Source organism: Mandrillus leucophaeus, unplaced genomic scaffold (genome assembly GCF_000951045.1).
Source record: "Mandrillus leucophaeus isolate KB7577 unplaced genomic scaffold, Mleu.le_1.0 Scaffold14, whole genome shotgun sequence".
Lineage (NCBI taxonomy): Eukaryota > Metazoa > Chordata > Mammalia > Primates > Cercopithecidae > Mandrillus > Mandrillus leucophaeus.
Window position 1 is genome coordinate 3,531,222 of NW_012101365.1, and position 18,173 is coordinate 3,549,394.

General features: G+C 41.8%; 1 protein-coding gene across 1 annotated transcript in view; it reads left to right on the forward strand.

The window, feature by feature from the left end:
• Positions 1-15: 15 nt before the first annotated feature.
• LRRC42 (leucine rich repeat containing 42) overlaps positions 16-18,173 on the forward strand; it is a 21,075-nt gene continuing 2,917 nt past the window's right edge. The window contains exons 1-7 of the mRNA XM_011973799.1: positions 16-42; positions 1,165-1,198; positions 5,369-5,855; positions 11,212-11,343; positions 13,395-13,513; positions 14,759-14,847; positions 15,021-15,134. Of these exons, the coding sequence (XP_011829189.1) occupies positions 5,383-5,855; positions 11,212-11,343; positions 13,395-13,513; positions 14,759-14,847; positions 15,021-15,134 (927 nt within the window). The 5' untranslated portion in view covers positions 16-42; positions 1,165-1,198; positions 5,369-5,382. The remainder of the gene's footprint in view (positions 43-1,164; positions 1,199-5,368; positions 5,856-11,211; positions 11,344-13,394; positions 13,514-14,758; positions 14,848-15,020; positions 15,135-18,173) is intronic.

Here is an 18,173-nt window from a genome sequence, read left to right on the forward strand (position 1 = left end):
GCCCGAGAGGGACGGCGGGGCGCGGGTTGAGGGGAGGATGAGGTATATGGGTGTGGACGATGGGTTTAAGGGTGGCGTAGGGGTGCGGGGGCAGGCTATGGGGACGTGTGAGAATTGGGGTTCGGGGCCGGGGTGGGATAGGGAGCAGGATTAGCCTGGGTGGACTCGGGGAGAGGCACGCGTGGGGAGAGAGCGGAACGAAGGCATGCGTGGGCAGAGAGCGGGAAGAAGGAATGGGGAAAGGAAATGGGATTTTAGGGGTTCAAGGAGGAAAGGAGCTAGGATAGGAATAGAGAGGGTGGGGTCTTGGGGACAGGGAAGAAAAGTTGGGGGTGTGGAATGCCAAGTTAGGGATAGGCGTGAAGGAAGAGGGTCTTGAAGATTGAGAACAGAAGGCAAGGAAAGGGTTGGAGAGATTGGGGGCCTAGGAGAGGGAAGCCCCTAGAGTGGGAAGACGGGAAGAATAGATGGTGGAGGGAAGGAGTAGGGGTGGAGGAGTTGGGGAAAGAAAGGGAGGCAGGTGGAGGTTGGGAGATTGGAGGTTGGAAGGGTTGGGTCTGTGGAACAAGCAAGCCACCTTTCAGCAGGAGCACGGAAGGGCTGGAAGGGTCTGAGGCTTGAGGCGGGCAGGGGAGCTGAGGTGAGCGAAGGGAGTGGGGTTAGGATTTTTGGTGTGAGAAGCTCTAGAGTTGTTAAGAGTCACATTGTGGGAGAGATTGGCATGTTCTTGGGGGGCAGTAGGGAGCCTGAGAGAGGAAAAGGTATGGGTGAGAAGGCAGTAAAGTGCATATTATAGGAAAAAAGTAGTGAGGAAAGTTGAAAATTGAAGAATGGGGACACACAGAACAATGAAGGTGGATTGTTGGTTATTGCTGGTTTAGAACTACCCACAGTTTAGTTTCTGTTCAGGTTTTTATTTAGAAATTTTCCCAAGAATACTGCATTTTCAGATAAACTAAGTGTGGGCAGCCTTGGGATGAAGGCCATGGGCTGGCAGATGTTCTCCTGGTATATGGATGTAGCTCATTTTGGGCCTGGCAGAGGGAAGAAGGGAGGCCTCGTTGTAACTGTCCTGGCTCTGTTCCCACCAGCTCTTTCCCTAGATGTGCACCGGTTTTCGTTTTTTTTTTTTTTTTCAATCTTATCCCTTCCCCCTCCCCTCAGGCTTCAACCAGTGAATACTAGAGGGATCAAACAGGTGGGTGAGATTAATTTTTCACATTTTTTTTTTCTATCCTTAAGGCTGATGTCATATTTTTAGTCTTGAGAAACAGCATCATGCCAAGGAAAGAGCTTGAGCTTTGCAGTAATGCGACCCTGAGATTGAATTCTGGCTCTGCCACTTACTAGCTCTGTTCTAGAGTAAGTTATTTTATTTCCGTGGGTCTCTTTGTCTATTAAAAGGCAATACTGACCTCATAGGTTCATTAGAGATTACGTGAGATCACTTTATATAGTACCTAACAGTGCTTGGCAACTGGTAGGTGCTTAATAAATGGTAGCCATCATCCAGTATCGTTAAACATCATAGTTATTCCTACAACTTACTATTTTTAGGGGATTTTTATCTTACTTTATCTTCTGAAGTTAGGTATTTTCTTCTTCTTCTCTTCAAATTAGCTGTAAATTCAGCTCATAATTTTACCCTGTGGGCTCCCTGATAACCCCAGTTCACCTGACTGGGATAGTCATGCTTTTTGCTTGGAAAACTGGATTCAAGGTCTAAAAAACTGTCATATGTAGTATCAATAATTTTATCTGGCCTTTTTCAAGAAAGCTGTATAGAACTGAGTTTTTAATGTAATACAGCTATGTTTCCTTCATTTGATGAAATGGTACACTTCGTGGTAACTTTGGCTCTCTTGTGGTGACCAAATGCTAGAACATACATGATTATAATATTTTTCTATGCTGTCGTATGGGTTACAAAGCTGCCTTACTGTAGCAGGCTGGGAGACTATCAAAATGTCGCTGTTACTCTTGATCCAATATATAATACAGCTACTACGATCTACATTGGACATTGTTATTATTGTAGTGACTAAGTATTTTAATTTTTCAATTTGGATGGGGTTTTCACCATGGTTTAGAACAGGTCCATTTGTAATACACCACCCTGTACACCATCCTGTACATTAGCGAGGGTCAAATAAACCCAAGTAGAGAAGTTTTATGTAGAATTCTCTTGCCTTTCTTGTCCTTAGCCTTGAAGGGTTCAAATGTTAATTTAATGCTTAGATCATGTTATAGTACCTCAGATCATGTTATAGTACCTCATAGACTCTCAGGAAGCTCCTTTTTGGGAGAATGCAGGATGTGCTGATTTAGTAGTAGAAATTAAAGGACACCAGGATTCCTGAACCAAAGTCAATTCCTCCAGTGGCTTCTGGACAAATGATGTGGGTTTACTCTCCAGGAAAAAATTGTATTTATTTTTTCCTCATTTAGAAGGAGAAATGGTATTTGATGGGTAATCTAAAGAAAAACAAACAAAAAACCAGAACCGTTCCCTTTTTTTGAAAATGATCCCTGGAAGCCAAAGCATCCCAGATTTTGAGGAGCCCAGATTAGGGTCCTTACTGTAGTCCCAAGCTGCTTGTGCCCTCTGCTGGATGGAATCAGACTTCTAATTTTCATCTGAAGTGGTCACCCACCCACCCAGCCATCCATCCATTTGTCCATTTTACAACAGTATTTGTGGAAGACACTATTAGGGGTGAGGGTTGGGGGCAATACAGATGAGCAGACCCTGTTTCATTGCTCAGGGAGTTCACAGTGTATTCATCCACTATAATAGGGTATCTTCCATAGAATTTGTCTTTCTGTTGTTAAAATCACGTCAGTCCTTTTTAGGGCCATACCTAGCATCTGCTTTCTGATCTACAGGTAGAGTAGAGCTCTGAATGTTAAATGACAGGGATAAAAACCAAAGGACATCTGCTTTACTTCCTCAGTCAAAATTAAGGTCTGCAAGGTTGGAGGGTCCAGATGCTCACCCCTACTGGAAGAAGAGCTCAGAATAAATGAGGCATCTCCTTAGCAGCAGGCGCTGTAAATGCTGGCAAGAGAAAAGTATGGGTTGTAAGAGCTAGCACTGTGACAGAATTTTTTTCCCCTTGTTTTTTAGTTTAGTTGTCTCCCACCCCTTGTAGTACCAGTAGCAATATACTCCCATCGTCTGCTTTGCTTTTGCCACCTGCAGAATGGTCTGGCAAGTGGGGGAGGAGCCTGCAGCTGTTGCCTGGAAAAGGAGCTGGCTCCTAGCAACAGTATCAGCAGGCCCTGCAACTGAGAGCACTAAGTTTGTCCTTTGAGGTCTTACCCTTCCTTTCATACAGTTCAGCAAATATCTTCTGAGGGCTTACTTAGTACTAGGCACTATGTCAGGCCTGGGAAAGATAGATGAATCAAATAAGTACCTTGCCTTCAAAAAGCTCACCACTCTGGGTACATTAACAAGTGAACAGACATAGTACATGGTTCTAAGTGCTATGTAGGAGAGACTAGGTGCTCTGGGAAAACCAGACAGGCACATACTGGTGCAGGGGTTAGGGAAGGTTTCCCAGAAGAGGAACGATGTTAATGATGAGTAGGAATTAGCTAGGTCAGGGAGGCAGAGCAGGATGTTCCAGCCAAAGGGAACAGAACGGGCAATGGCCAGTGGGACATGAGAGCATGGCCAGTTTACCTGGGTAGTATGACAGGGCCAAAGATTGTAGGACATAAGAAGATGAGCAGGAAAGGGTGAGGCTCTAGAGCTAGGCAGAATACTCTTCTCTCGTGCTTTTATACACATAATTATCCTTGAGAGAAACATGGATAGTACTGATTCCCACACACAGGACCATTGTTTCATCTCCAGAGACTCAGCATTTTTGATCACGGACTTAAATGTGGCTGACACTCGTAAGTGGCTTCAGGGCCACATTGTGGCCCCACATTGATGCAGAAGAAGCTGAGTTGGTTCACTCTAAAACTCAATCATATTCTTTTAGGGATATTATCAGGCCTGTATGATATTCTACCTCTCTTCTCCCTTTAAATTGTAGAAATGATCATCAAATAAATACCTTCATTTTATTTAACATAGCACTTTTTCATGTGTTTTGAAATCTCACGGTTACTCAGGAGGAAAACAAGTATTCCAGTTCTTGGGCACATAATATTACCCACATGACTGCAGAAATGCCCAACTGTTTGACTTTTTTATGTTAAAACTGCCCTAATAGAACTTTAATAGATACGAAGTGTCCAAAGGCTAGAATAGCTTTTATGTAGCTCTTGTAGTGGAGGTGTTTATTTCTAGATTTTAAAAAAATCCTGTTACTTTTGGGCTTTGTAAAATTTAGCAAATGAGTAAACCGTTGGTTGCACACTATCTGCTCAGGGACTGTAAGATGCCAGGGCACTGTGTTATAGAGTCTGCATGAATTCAACATGGTTCCTCCTCTCAAGGAGCTCAAAGCAGCAGATGGCAAACTCAGAAACAAATAAATAGAACAGTGAACCAAGCGCAACCAAGAAGTTTGTGGACTGTGTCAAGCTAGCCAGGAAGTTATTTATTTCTAGTCTTTTTTCTGTGTGTAAACACATTTTTAAAAAATTTATAATTTTAATCACTTTATCACATTCCATGGTACGTATAAGTCGTAACGTATTTATTAACATCCCAATTATTGGACATTTAGGTTATTTTCCAATTGTTTTGCTAGTATAAACTTGCTGCCATTAATTTACACATAAATGAATCTTTGCTGACATCTGTGACAACTTCCTTAGTGTGAATTTTAAAGATGAGATTTTGACCTGGGGTTTTTGTTGTTGTTGTTGTTGTTTTGGAGTCTTGTTCTTGTCACCCAGGCTGGAGTGCAGTGAAACGATCTTGGCTCACCATAACCTCTGTCTCCTGGGTTCAAGCGATTCTCTTGCCTCAGCCTTCCGAGTAGCTGGAACTACAGGCACACACTCGGCTAATTTTTGTATTTTTAGTAGAGATGGGGTTTCACCATGTTGGCCAGGCTGGTCTCAAACTCCTGACCTCAGGTGATCCACCCGCCTCGGCCTCCCAAAGTGCTGGGATTACAGGCATGAGCCTCTGCGTCTGGCCTTGACCTGGGTTTTGAAAGATGAGTAGGAGATGGCCAGATAAACAAGAAAAAGGGGAGAGTAGGAAGGGGCATTCCAGGTAGAGGCAATAAAGGCAACCTCGAATGCCAAAGTTCCCAGGCAACTGGTAAGTTTTGCTTTTCCTAAAACAGCCACCAGTCCTGCCTGGTAGGCTCATAAAGCCCTGGGCACAGCAAGATGAAGTTACATGTTACAAATGGCATTTTAATTGGATTTGCTTCCCTGTGCCTTGCTTTCACAGTTGCTACCAAGGCAATGTCTTACTACCTCAGCTCAGAAAACCACCTAGACCCAGGGCCCATCTACGTGCGAGAAAATGGGCAGCTGCACATGGTCAATCTGGCTCTGGATGGTGTCAGGAGTAGCCTGCAGAAGCCAAGGCCTTTCAGACTATTCCCTAAAGGCTTTTCTGTGGAGCTTTGCATGAACAGGGAAGACGACACTGCGCGGAAAGAGAAGACTGATCATTTCATCTTCACATATACCCGGGAGGGGAATCTTCGGTACTCCGCCAAATCCCTCTTCAGCCTTGTCCTGGGCTTCATCTCCGACAATGTGGATCACATTGATTCCCTTATTGGCTTTCCTGAGCAGATTGCCGAAAAGCTGTTCTCTGCTGCTGAAGCCAGACAGAAATTCACTGAGCCAGGTGCAGGGCTGAGGGCTTTACAGAAATTCACTGAGGCCTATGGAAGTTTGGTGCTTTGCTCCCTGTGTTTGCGAAACAGGTGGGTGTTCTAATTAGGTTATTCAGTATTTTATTGGGTGTGTTAATTCTGTCAAGCTCTGGGGCTTAGTGGGCTCAGGGGCTTCCCTCATCAAATAGCACTTCAGGTTAGAACTTCCATATACAAAGTGAAAGACCATATTGAAAAAATCACTCTTCCTTCTCCTCACGTCTTAGACGAGATGACACTTAACTTTATTGTGAAATCATTTTACAAGGATTAGTTGTCACAGCTCCTCCATTAAGTAGAAAATATTCTTCTACCAGCTTTCAAAGAGAAAATAGAAAAGACAAAATGTGATCTGCCAAATATCTCTTGATATGCTCTTGCAGATGGGGAGATTAGTATCCAGAGTTTTGGGGCCTGTTTTTGGTTTTCAGACCACTAAATACTGACCATTAGATAAAAAATGACCTTAAAAGATTGGGTGATTAAAATTTCAAATATCCTAAAGTTTGGCAATTCTCAGATAAAGTCCCTACATTAAGGTCTATAGTCTAACAAAGCAGATATTTTTTCTCTTGTGACTTGCCTTTGCTCATATGCTTTATTTAAAATTTTTACTCTACCATCATGTAAAAACACTTTCAAAACATCTAATTTCTTTTTAAACTTGCAAAAAACAATAAAAATATACAAGGCAAACAATTTAAACACAAACACAGAGGGGCATAAAATGAAACAGAAGCCTTCTTCCTATCTCATCTCCAGTTTCCTCTCCCCAGAGACCAAATACTGTTACCAGTTTTTAAAATACCATTCTAAAGATGTTCTACACACATACATGTTTATGTAGTTCCCTTCTTTGTTATACAAATGGCAGCATGCTGCATACATTCTAATGGACCTTGCTTTCTTCACATAATTTGAAAATCATTTATCATCAATACTGGTAGGTTTTTTTTTTCTTCTTCTTCTTCTTTTGAGACAGTCTCACTCTGTCACTAGGCTGGAGTGGCAGTGGCATCCCAGCTCACACTGCAACCTCCAACTGCCTGGTTCAAGCGATTCGCCTGCCTCAGCCTCCCCAGTAGCTGGGATTACGGGCATGTGCCACCATGATTTTTGTATTTTTAGTAGAGACAGGATTTCACCATGTTGGCCAGGATGGTGTCGATCTCTTGACCTCGTGATCCGCCCACCTCAGCCTCCCAAAGTGCTGGGATTACAGGCGTGAGCCACCGTGCCTGGCCTACTTGTAGGTTTTTAAAATAGCTTTATTGTATACTACTGTATGAACTATTCTGTGATTAGACCTGAAAGGCAGCTTACTGTTTTTTTTCTTTTTTTTCTTTTGAGATGGAGTTTCACTCTTGTTTCCCAGGCTGGAGTGCAGTGGTGCAATCTCGACTCACTGCAACCTCCGCCTCCCAGATTTAAGCAATTCTCCTGACTCAGCCTCCTAAGTAGCCGGGATTACAGGCACCCACCACCACGCCCGGCTAATTTTTTGTATTTTTAGTGATACGGGGTTTCACCACGTTGGCCAGGTTTGTCTCAAACTCCTGACCTCAGGTGATCCACCCGCCTCAGCCTTCCAAAGTGCTGGGATTACAGGCGTGAGCCACTGTGCCCAGCCGGCAGCTTATCTGGATGAGCATTATAACAAGGGCTGAACAAAAAATGTATGTAAGAGAAAGCCATATCTGAAAACAGAAGGTAAACTCATATGCTTAATAAAGGAAAAATGATCTTTATTTAATCAGCTCATAGAATTAATGGTTTCACCACAGGCCAAATACTATATTTTAAAAAGAAAAGACATAAACACATGTAGAAAAGGACAGAAACTTGGCTCATAAACTGAGCAGGCACCTTGAAAGCTCTGTCTCTGGACTATGGTCTCAGTCGTGGCTGGGCTTGGAGCTGCTGCCAGTGGAAAGGAAAAAAATTACCTTGCCTAAAGGAAAAAGTCAAGCAATATTTCATTGTAGCTTATGCATTTAAAATACATTTTACCCTTCATTTTTTCTTCTAAGTTGTTTATGTTTGTTGTTGAAAAGTTAGAACAGTGGCAAAATAGAATTGTGATGTATATCTTGTTTTAAAATTATTTTATGAAAGCAATATATACTATTTGGGGAATACCTAAAATTGTGGTACTAAAAAATTCATAATCTCACGTGATCATTTTCAAATATATTATTTTTATGCATTTGGGAATATATACTTTGTACAACTTGTATTCTGTTTTTTCCCCACCTACCTTTATAGCTTAATATTTCCCATGCTATTGAAAATGCTGTTTATCCATTTGCAATATCTGGATACTGTTACAGTGGCAGATTGGTCGGACTGGAATGAGAATAGCACTTTTCATTCACATTTGATGAGGACATAAATTAGTGTAGCATTTCTGGAAGCAGGTTGGCAATATGTATCAAGAACCTTGAAAACATCCATACTGTTTGTTTGACCCATTAATTCTACTTACTAAGAATCTATTCTAATCCCTAATGTAATAATCAAAGATGGGAATGGATATTTTTACAAAAGAGTGTTCATTGTAGTACTGTTTGTATGAGTGAAAATCTAAAAACTAAGTGTTCAACAGTAGGGAATTGGTTAAGCAAATTATAGTATATTTATATGATGAAATATTATGTAACTATTAAGATAATATTCTAAGAAAGAGATTTTTAAAATGTATGTACTGCATAGATAGAAAAAAGAAACCTACCAAAAAGTAGTCTAGATGGTGGGATTGGAACTGATTTTATATTCTTTATACTTTTCTATATTTTATTTTTTTCAGTGAAAGTGATACATTGTCAGAAAATGTAAGAAACATTTACATTTATATAATAATCAGAAAATATAGGAAACTTTTTTTTTTTTTCTTTTTGAGACAGGGTTTCACTCTGTTGCTCAGGCTTGAGTGCAGTGGCATGATCTTGGCTCACTGCAGCCTCCGCCTCCCAGGTTCAGGTGATTCTCCCACCTCAGCCTCCCGAGTAGCCGGGACTACAGGCGCCTGCCACCGTGCCCAGCTAATTTTTGTATTTTTTGGTAGAGATAGGGTTTCACCATGTTGACCAGGCTGGTTTTGAACTCCTGACCTCAAGTGATCCACCCACCTCAGCCTTCCAAAGTGCTGGGATTACAAGCGTGAGCGACCACGCCCAGCCAGAAAATACAGGAAACATTTTGAACATAATCTTTTAGCCCGTATTTTATTGCTGCAATTCCAGACTTGACTGTCTCATTCAAATGTAAGACTTTGAATTGTGATCAAAACCCCTCTTCTTTTGAATCCTTGAAGAAAAAGAGAGGGCAGGAAATTTGAGGCTGCATTTGCAATCCAGGGCTGTAGCTGCAGTCCAAGAGGTTTTGTCAGCACAAAGGGGTTCAGGTCAAAAGTAATGAGCTTGAAAAAATAAATGAAAATAAAATAACTGGGTAGGTGCAGGCACTTGCTATCTTGGGGTTAAGTCACAAAGCTACCTGCCAGAAGCAAGTGTCTTTGCAACTGGATTCCAACCTTACGAAAACTCTCTTCTTTGTGTTGAAACCCCAGTGATTTTTAATCCCGCTGGTGGTCACGGGGAGGCAAGTATGTTTTCCTTAAAATACCACCTTTTGTTATTGACATAATAGTAATAGCTACTATTTCATGAGGTCCTGCAAGATGCCATGGAGTTTTAAAATACTGTTTCTCTTTTTCTCAATAATCCTGAAAAGAAGTAATCATTGGCCCCATTGTGTAGCTGGAGAAATTGAGGGTCAGAAAGGTTAAGTAACTGTCTCACAATCACACAAGTAATTGGGCTGTTAGAATCCAAACTCAGATCTGGTCTGTGCTCTTTCTATTGCCTTTCCACTGTACCGTTCTGAACCCTTTAAGGGAAAATTTGGAAGACTGGTTGCAAGCAAGAACCTAGAGCTTCGATTATGTCCTAGATTAGCATCTAGTAGTGTCTGTGGCCTAACACGTTTGTTCCTCAACCTTGAGTTTCGTAATGTTTCTTAATCACATTACACAGTGTTATGTCCTTTGCAGAGAACCCTTGTTTCAGAATTACTAAAAATCTTTTGGTTAATTGATCAAAGGATATGTGTTTTCCTTTCTCTGATTGCCAGTAATCCCCTAAATCCCCATTAACACACTTCAACTCTGTGATTGGAAGGTGAAAAACAGCAGCTGTATTTACAGTGCAATTAAAATACATCTGAGTAAATAAGGCTCTTTTGTGTACCCAGCTGAGCTCGATCTCCTGACAGCTTAGGTTCCACCCTTTAAAGGGGTATCAGTGCCTCAGGCCATCTGTACCTAGCAGCCAGGCCAGTCATTAGTTTGAGTACATCTTTTTTTGTTTGGAAGTAGGAAGAAAAGAGATTAACTCCCCTCTTGCCCTCTGATTATTCCATCCTGTTTTTGGCAGTTGTGATCCTGCTGATGGAAGAGAGGTGTGACCTCTTAGGTGTAACCCCACTGATCCTAACACACCATCTTACTGTGGAAACTTCTAGACATCCAAGAGGAAGGTGGATGAGAGAGGCCTGCTCTTGCCACAAGTCAGTTTCCCTGTCCTCTTAGGTTCCTCTCCTCTCCGTTTCCTGTCACACCTAATCCCTTTCATTTTTTCTCACTGACCTCATCTGAGATAGATGAACCACTAGAAAGCGGGGCGGAGGCCCCAGCCTGGGCTGTGGAATGCTGTTTTGATCTCCTTTCCCTCTCCAGAGGCTTCCCTGACGCTTCCAGATAACAACTTGGCAAGGTGCTACAACGTAATTAAGTTGCTGGTGCTCAGGGTTTGTCTTAATATCCATCTAGACTGGAGTGAGTCCTTGTAGCAGTCTTGCTGTACATACTTTTGGAGTAAAGTTAGGGTAACAAAGGCACAGGGGAGTGTTCAGGAAAGATAAAATGTGATGTGCCAAATATCTCTTGGTATGTTCTGGGGGATGTGCAGATTGGAAACCGGTCTTGACCTTGCTCCAGTTTTCAAATCACAGGATGTTGAGCGTTAGATTAAAAGCGACTTTAAAAGAATTAGTAATTAAAAATTTGAGTATCCTAAAGTTTGGAAATTCTCAGGTAAGGTCCCAACACCAATGCCAAGGTCTGTCTGATAACAAAGCAGATGTCTTCACTTGTGACTTTCCTTTGCTAATATACATTTTTTTATTTATTATTCAGAATTTTTATTTCACCATCACATAAAAAGATGTTCAAGACATTTACTAATTGAAAACTTCAGCCTTTGCCCTGATAGTAATTAGTGAAGTCTGCTTATTCCATAGTACTGTGTCCTGATAGGGTGGTGGGATGTTGACTATGATAGAAATCCGCAAATGGTAATGCTTTAAGAGGAGTTGGGGGAAGCTATTGATTGCTCTCCATGCTTTATAGGTATCTGGTGATTTCAGAAAAACTTGAGGAAATTAAGTCTTTCCGGGAGCTGACCTGCCTGGATCTTTCATGTTGCAAGCTTGGAGATGAGCATGAACTTCTAGAACATCTCACCAATGAAGCCCTATCTAGGTACTGACCTGTCACCACTTGTAGATGAATTGTTTCAGTATTGTTTTAAAGGCTGATCCAACAGGATTATCTTCAGGAGTGCTGATTACTTCCTCTTCTTATGTTGATTTGCTTATTTTTTTCTAAAACATTGTCAATCTCCAAATCTCCATTTACTTGGTACAAGCAATGTAGATTAGACAACCCTTAGAAAGTCAGTCAGTTGACTCAAGTCAGTTAGTTGATTCTCTTTTTCTAAGTAACTTTTATTTAAACATGTAATACTTGAAGCTACCTGGGTTGAAAAATGGTTTTGCCCTTTATTTATTCTTTTTTTTTTTTTTTTTTGAGACAGTTTCGTTTTTGTTGCCCAGGCTGGAATGCAATGGCACAATCTCAGCTCACCACAACCTCCACCCGCCAGAGTTCAAGCAATTCTCCTGCCTCAGCCTCCCAAGTAGCTGGGATTACAGGCATGCACCGCCACGCCCAGCTAATTTTGTATTTTCAGTAGATACGAGGTTTCTCCATGTTGGTCAGGCTGGTCTCGAACTCCTGACCTCAGGTGGTCCGCCTGCCTTGACCTCCCAAAGTGCTAGGATTACAGGCGTGAGCCAACGCACCCAGCCCTATTTATTTGTTTTTTTAGATGGAGTCTTGCTTTTGTTGTCCAGGCTGGAGTGCAGTGGTACGATCTCGGCTCACTGCAACCTCCACTTCCTGGGTTCAAGCTATTCTCTTACCTCAGCCTCGTGATAGCTGGGATTATAGGCGCCTCTCACCACGCCAGCTAATTTTTGTACTTTTAATAGAGACGGGGGTTTTGCCATGTTGGCCAGCCTGGTCTCGAACTTCTGACCTCAGGTGATCTGCCCGCCTCGGGTTTTGCCCTTTATTTATCCAGTCCTAGTTTATTCTAGCAAGAGATGAGACATTATACCATAGTCAATAATCATTATCATTTGCTACTTTAACTATCAATGAGCTACAACTATAAAGGAAATGAGCTATTAAAGATAGCCAAAGAAATTATTTTCAGGAACCATGATTTAAAGAAATAGCCCAGCTCATACCATTCACAAATAGTCTGACTGCTCTCAGATTATTCTGACCAACAAAGAGGAGGACAGATGGATTCCTCTGTGGTTTTATAAACACCCAGAACAACAGCATTACAAACCTGGATCTAACCTGCTACCTGAGGCCTGCTTCTGACAGTGACACCTACCCACTGCCCCATAAAAAGATACTGTTGTGTGAGCCTAGGCAGCACCAAGGCTCAGATTTCTTATGTGAAAACGGAGCATATTAATACACCAATTCCAGCTTAGCAGCAGATGGATTGGGTTATGGGTATATTTTATTAACCCAATCTGAAAATGTAGATTGATAAAGCTGGTTAAATTTAGAGGATTGTGTGCTCTGCAAAAGGAATTCTCATAGGAGTTCTTTAGCAGCCTTTCCTGACATATTTAGAATGTTTTTGATTTTCACACGATGTGTCAGAAAAGCAGCTTTTGTTTTAAAGTATATTTATCCCCTTAGTGGAAGTCCATTTATTCAACAATATACCTTTAGTGCCCTCTGCCCTCTGAAATTAGTACTGCATGACACTAAATTAACCCTCACTTGGTAACTGAAGTGGCACCAAAAAATCTTTTTTTTTTTTTTTGTGAGTCTCCTAGGCTGGAGTGCAGTAGTGCGATCATAGCTCACTGCAAGCTTTGAAATCCTTGGTTGAAGCCATCTTCCTGCCTCAGCCTCCCAAGTAGCTGGGACCACAGGCACACAGCACCTTGGCAAGCTAATTTTTAAAAAATTCTTTTAGGGATGGAGTCTCTAACTCCCAGGCCCAAGTGATCCTCCAGCCTCAGTCTTCCAAAGTGCTGACATTACAGGTGTGAGCCACCATGCCCAGCCCAAAAGAGCTTAACTCTGTTAAATGCATTGGGTATGAAATAGCAAGAGGTAGAGGATATGTTGTATTTTTAAATGAAAATGTTGAAAGCATGTTTTTATACCTAGACTGTCTCAAACTCTGAATAATTTATGTATGTACTTTGTTTCCCTAGTGTAACTCAGCTCCACCTGAAGGATAATTGTTTATCTGATGCTGGGGTGCGGAAGATGACAGCACCAGTTCGAGTGATGAAAAGAGGCCTTGAGAATCTAACGTTATTAGACTTATCATGTAAGTTTTCTTAGAAATTATAGATTATTTTAATGTTGGAAGAATGGCCTTAGAGATCATCTTGTTCTTCCTCTTCATTTTAGAGGTAAGAAAGGAAAGGTGACTTTCCAGGGTGCCATAGAAACTTGGTGGCAGAGCGGGACCGAGGCCAGAGACTCTTGACTCCTGGTCAAATGACTTTTCCAGCATATACCACCTCTTTAGGGTAGGAAAAACCCTTTCACATTCATCCATGCCACTCGCTGTGTGCAAACAGAGATACCTTTCATCATATTCATTGCATACTTAAAGGACTTTTGACTCATCTTTATTTTCCTTGAGCCTCTGATCCTTGGTATCTGTCAGCTAGGTCCTTTTTTTATCAATGTTTGCCTGATGAAAAGCTGGATGAACGGATAACTTACTCGAATTAACAAGACATTGACTCCAATGGTAAAAGGTTGACAGAGATCATTTGCAATTGAACTGAGCATCCATTGACTCTATGGCAGGACAGTATGGTGCCAAAAGAATAGAAAGAGCAGGGGTTTGAGGTCCGAGGACCCTTCTTGCTCTGCCACTTTTACTACCAGTTATATACCTTCGGACCAGTTATTTAACCACTTTGAGCATTGGTTTTGGCCTTTGTAAAATGAGGATAATAATGAATGTCCTGTCTGCCTCCCAGGGAAGTGTATTCATTCACCAGATATTTTTTGAGCATCTATAATGTGCCAGGCAGTATGCTTATGGCCTTGAGGACTCGATGCTAAGTGTAGTACTCTCTAACGCGAGAAAGTAATATATAAGAAAGGATTCTGAAAAAAAATGCAAGTTGGTAAGAGTGGTGATAGTATCTCTGTCTAAGTTCCCTTGAATATGTTTTTAAAATAAATGCTTTTACTTTGGAGGTGAAATGGCCATGAATAAAGTATGGTGAACCATTTTAATACATGTTTATATATGTTTTCATATGGTTCCAAATTAAACCCTTTGGGATAACTACCTGGTTCATTTATTTTTCTGCTCATCCCCAACTCCTAGAAAGTAAGAGCTGTAAAGGATCTTTAAGGATCATTGAGTGTAGCTCTTCTATATTATGAATAGTAAAGATCAGACTTCTGCATTTAATTTACTTTGAACAGTTTGCCAACTCAAATGTTTTGTAGTTTATCATTGCCTGGACTTTTTTCTGAGCTTATTTTTGGTTGTCATTTTAACAACATTTATAATGTAACAGAATGCTACCTTGTTTTTGACATCTAGGTAACCCTGAGATCACAGATGCAGGCATTGGATACCTCTTTTCTTTCAGGAAACTAAACTGCTTAGATATCTCTGGGACAGGGCTCAAGGTAAGACTTTTGGTTCCTTCGCTCATTTTTCTAGACTCAGCAATTTGATATTTTGCCTGTGCTAATTGGTATTTAGAAAGGGCTGGTATTTATGATGGTCTTTATTTACTACTGAAAGCAAGTAAGAATTAACCAAATGCATTTGCATTTCTGATCTGTCTCTGCCTCACTAGGATATCAAAACCGTCAAGCACAAGCTCCAGACCCACATAGGCCTTGTTCACTCCAAAGTGCCTTTGAAGGAATTTGATCATAGTAACTGCAAGACAGAGGGCTGGGCTGACCAGGTACTCCAGATTTTTCTTCCCTGCTGTTGATGCAGTTTTTCATCTTAATTCCAAGTGTCTTATCCAACACATTGAATAAACAGTAATCCACTTGGTATTCCTTGGCTAAATTGTCATCTTCATGTCAAATTGGAGACACTGATGGGCTATAACTGGCCCATATACTTAAAGAATTGATACCAGACCTTATATCTCATGCTCTGGTCACTAGATTGTGCCTTATCTTTACTGGACCTAGGAGAAAATGTCATCTTACAAATGACTCAGAAAATAAGTGAATTCTGGCTTGCTATACAAAAAAGCAGTCTGACCCAACTTCAGAAGGACGGATTCTCTTAGTAGTATGTATATACAGGAGAGAGAATAAACTCTGGTGTCAGCAAATAAGGATTCAAATATGATTCTTCTCTTTCTTTTGGGAAAGTTTCTTACCTCCCACGGCCTTAGTGAGAAAGTGTCTTTCGTGTCCGTCTCTCACTGAGTCTTACCAGTGAGAGAACTTTACTTTGACTCCCTTTTGTCTTGATGGTCTTTCTTCACTTGGTAAAGTACAGACTTAAGTGAGATTCAGAGTCTTCTATGTAAGTTGGAAGTGAGAAAGTAACCAAGTAGGACAGCACAAGTAGATGTCACCTTCCCTGTGACTGGTGCCTTTCTCCTTTAGATGCTTTTAACCAGTGTTTCTTGGTGGAGGCCTAGAGGACCCACCAAACTGTCCAGGATCCCTTCTTAGCTCCAAGCCATAATGCATAATGGTAGAACTGTCTACCTGCTGGATTGTAGCATCACCTCTCCACAGTAAGCAGGGAGACTGGTGAGTTGTGTTTCAGAAGCAAACTGAGCTTGGTCCAGAACATGCATGATGAAAGAATTACCATGGTGCATTGCCAGATAAAGTTTCTAGTGCTGTATGAGACCTAGATGCATCCAGTGGACTTGGGACAGGTGTGGGATGGTCTTACAAAGGCTTGCTGCAGTTTGATAGCAGGTGACATGGTGGAAAGAGCATAGGCTGTGGAGCCAGAAAGACCTGGGCACGGAATCCTGGCTCAGCAGCCCAATAGCTGTACAACCTAAAGCAACTTTCAGTCTCTGTCTTCATCCATAAAATGCAGAAACCAGGCTCTCTCTTGAGCAGGGCTTGGGAAGGATCAAGTAGAATACCTGACAGCCTGACCTGAGAGTAAGTTGATGACCAGTGCAGTCCTGCCCTCCACCCTCAGCTGGGCCCCTAGGACTTGGTAGCAATGCTTTGCTTTGCTTATGTCTTGGGGATCTGTTATTGAAACTGTTGCATACTGACTCCACTCACCTGCCCTCATTCTTGTCTCACAGGGGTCCACTTAATTCCCTATTTCTGTCTCAGAATTTCTCCATTTCTTCAACCGTATTCCACTTCCCTACTATTGGAGAGAACAAGTATGCTCCTTTATTCTAGTCACAAGCCCTTTTTTTTCTTTTTTAAAAAATTTTGTTCCTGAAGATATCCAGTTTCCCTTGTGATAATTACTAATAATGATTTTTCCCTCCTGCCCCTGCCCAGCATGTCTTCATTTGTCCCTCTTTGTTGTCCATCTACTTTCTGTAGATAAATGCAAGATGTCCTTATTCTAGCATGGTTCTCATTCCCCAGTGCAGCTGTGCATTGTTTCCTGTCCAGTCTGCCCCATCCCCTCGGTGCCTACTCAGTTCTTACTCCCTTGTGACTTAGTTCTGGCCTCTCCTGCTCTCCTGACAGGGTCCTCTTGAAGGTGGGTGGTGATATTCTTTACCTTCTTTGGCTTTCCTGCAGCATTTGATAGAAACATGCATGCCTTATTATTTTTCTCTGGGCCTCTCTCCTGGCTCTCCCACAGCTTTCTCACTCTTCTGGCTGTGGCTGATTCCTCTTTCTTCCTCTCCTCTTCTCCCACATCTCCACACTCCCCAGGTGCTCTTTCAGTGTTCTTAGAGCTCCAGCTGTCCTTGCGAGGATGACTGTGCATTCCTCTCTAGACACTAGACCCATTCCCAGGTATCCTCTGTAAATCTCCACCTGCCATCTCAAATTCAGCTTGTCCCAAACCAAACTCATTTTCTTCTTCCCCATCCCCGACCAGCTCTTACTGACATTCTTATTTCTGTTTAATGGAAGGAAGCACCATTTTCCCTATTGCCCACTGAGTCAACACGTTTGATTAATCCATCCTGGTGTTCCCTGAAATCCGTTCCCATTTTTATCACCAGGAAATTATAGAAGAGATGGCAACTAATATTTATTAAGTGCCTTTTGTGTACCAGACACTGTGCTAAACTCTTTATGTATATTATCTTGTTTAATCCTTAAAATAGCCCTATGGAGTGTGTACTATCGTTGATCCTTAACAGATGAAGAAATTGAGACTAAGAAATCACTTGCCATGGGTCCCCTGGCAATTAAGTAGTGGAGCCAACTCTGGAACTGGTTTTTTGTTTGTTTTTAAATAGAGATGGCGTTTCACCATGTTGCCCAGGCTGGTCTCAAACTCCTGGGCTCAAGGAATCCTACCACCTCGGCCTCCCAAAGTGCAAAGATTATAGGTGTCAGCCACTATGCCTGGCCTGGAACTGTATTCTTTTTTTTTTTGAGACAGTTTTGCTCTGTCGCCCAGTCTGGAGTGCAGTGGCGTGATCTTGGCTCACTGCAACCTCCGCCTCCCGGGTTCAAGTGATTCTCATGCCTCAGCCTCCCGAGTAGCTGGGACCACCACGCCTGGCTAAATTTTGTATTTTTTAGTAGAGACAGGGTTTCATCATGTTGGCCAGCCTGGTCTCGACTGCGATCCGCCTGCCTCGGCCTCTCAAAATGCTGGGATTACAAGTGTGAGCTACTGAGCCTGGCCTGGAACTATATTCTTAAATTCAGTGTTGTACTGCCTATGTCCTGAAAATGTTTTTCTTGACCTTTTTTATGGTCATTTCATTGCATTCCATAAAAAAAAAAATATTAAATTTAAAGTTCTTGTTATTCGTGGTATACTGAGAGGATCATTAGCTTTTCTTTCTTTTTTTTTTTTTTTT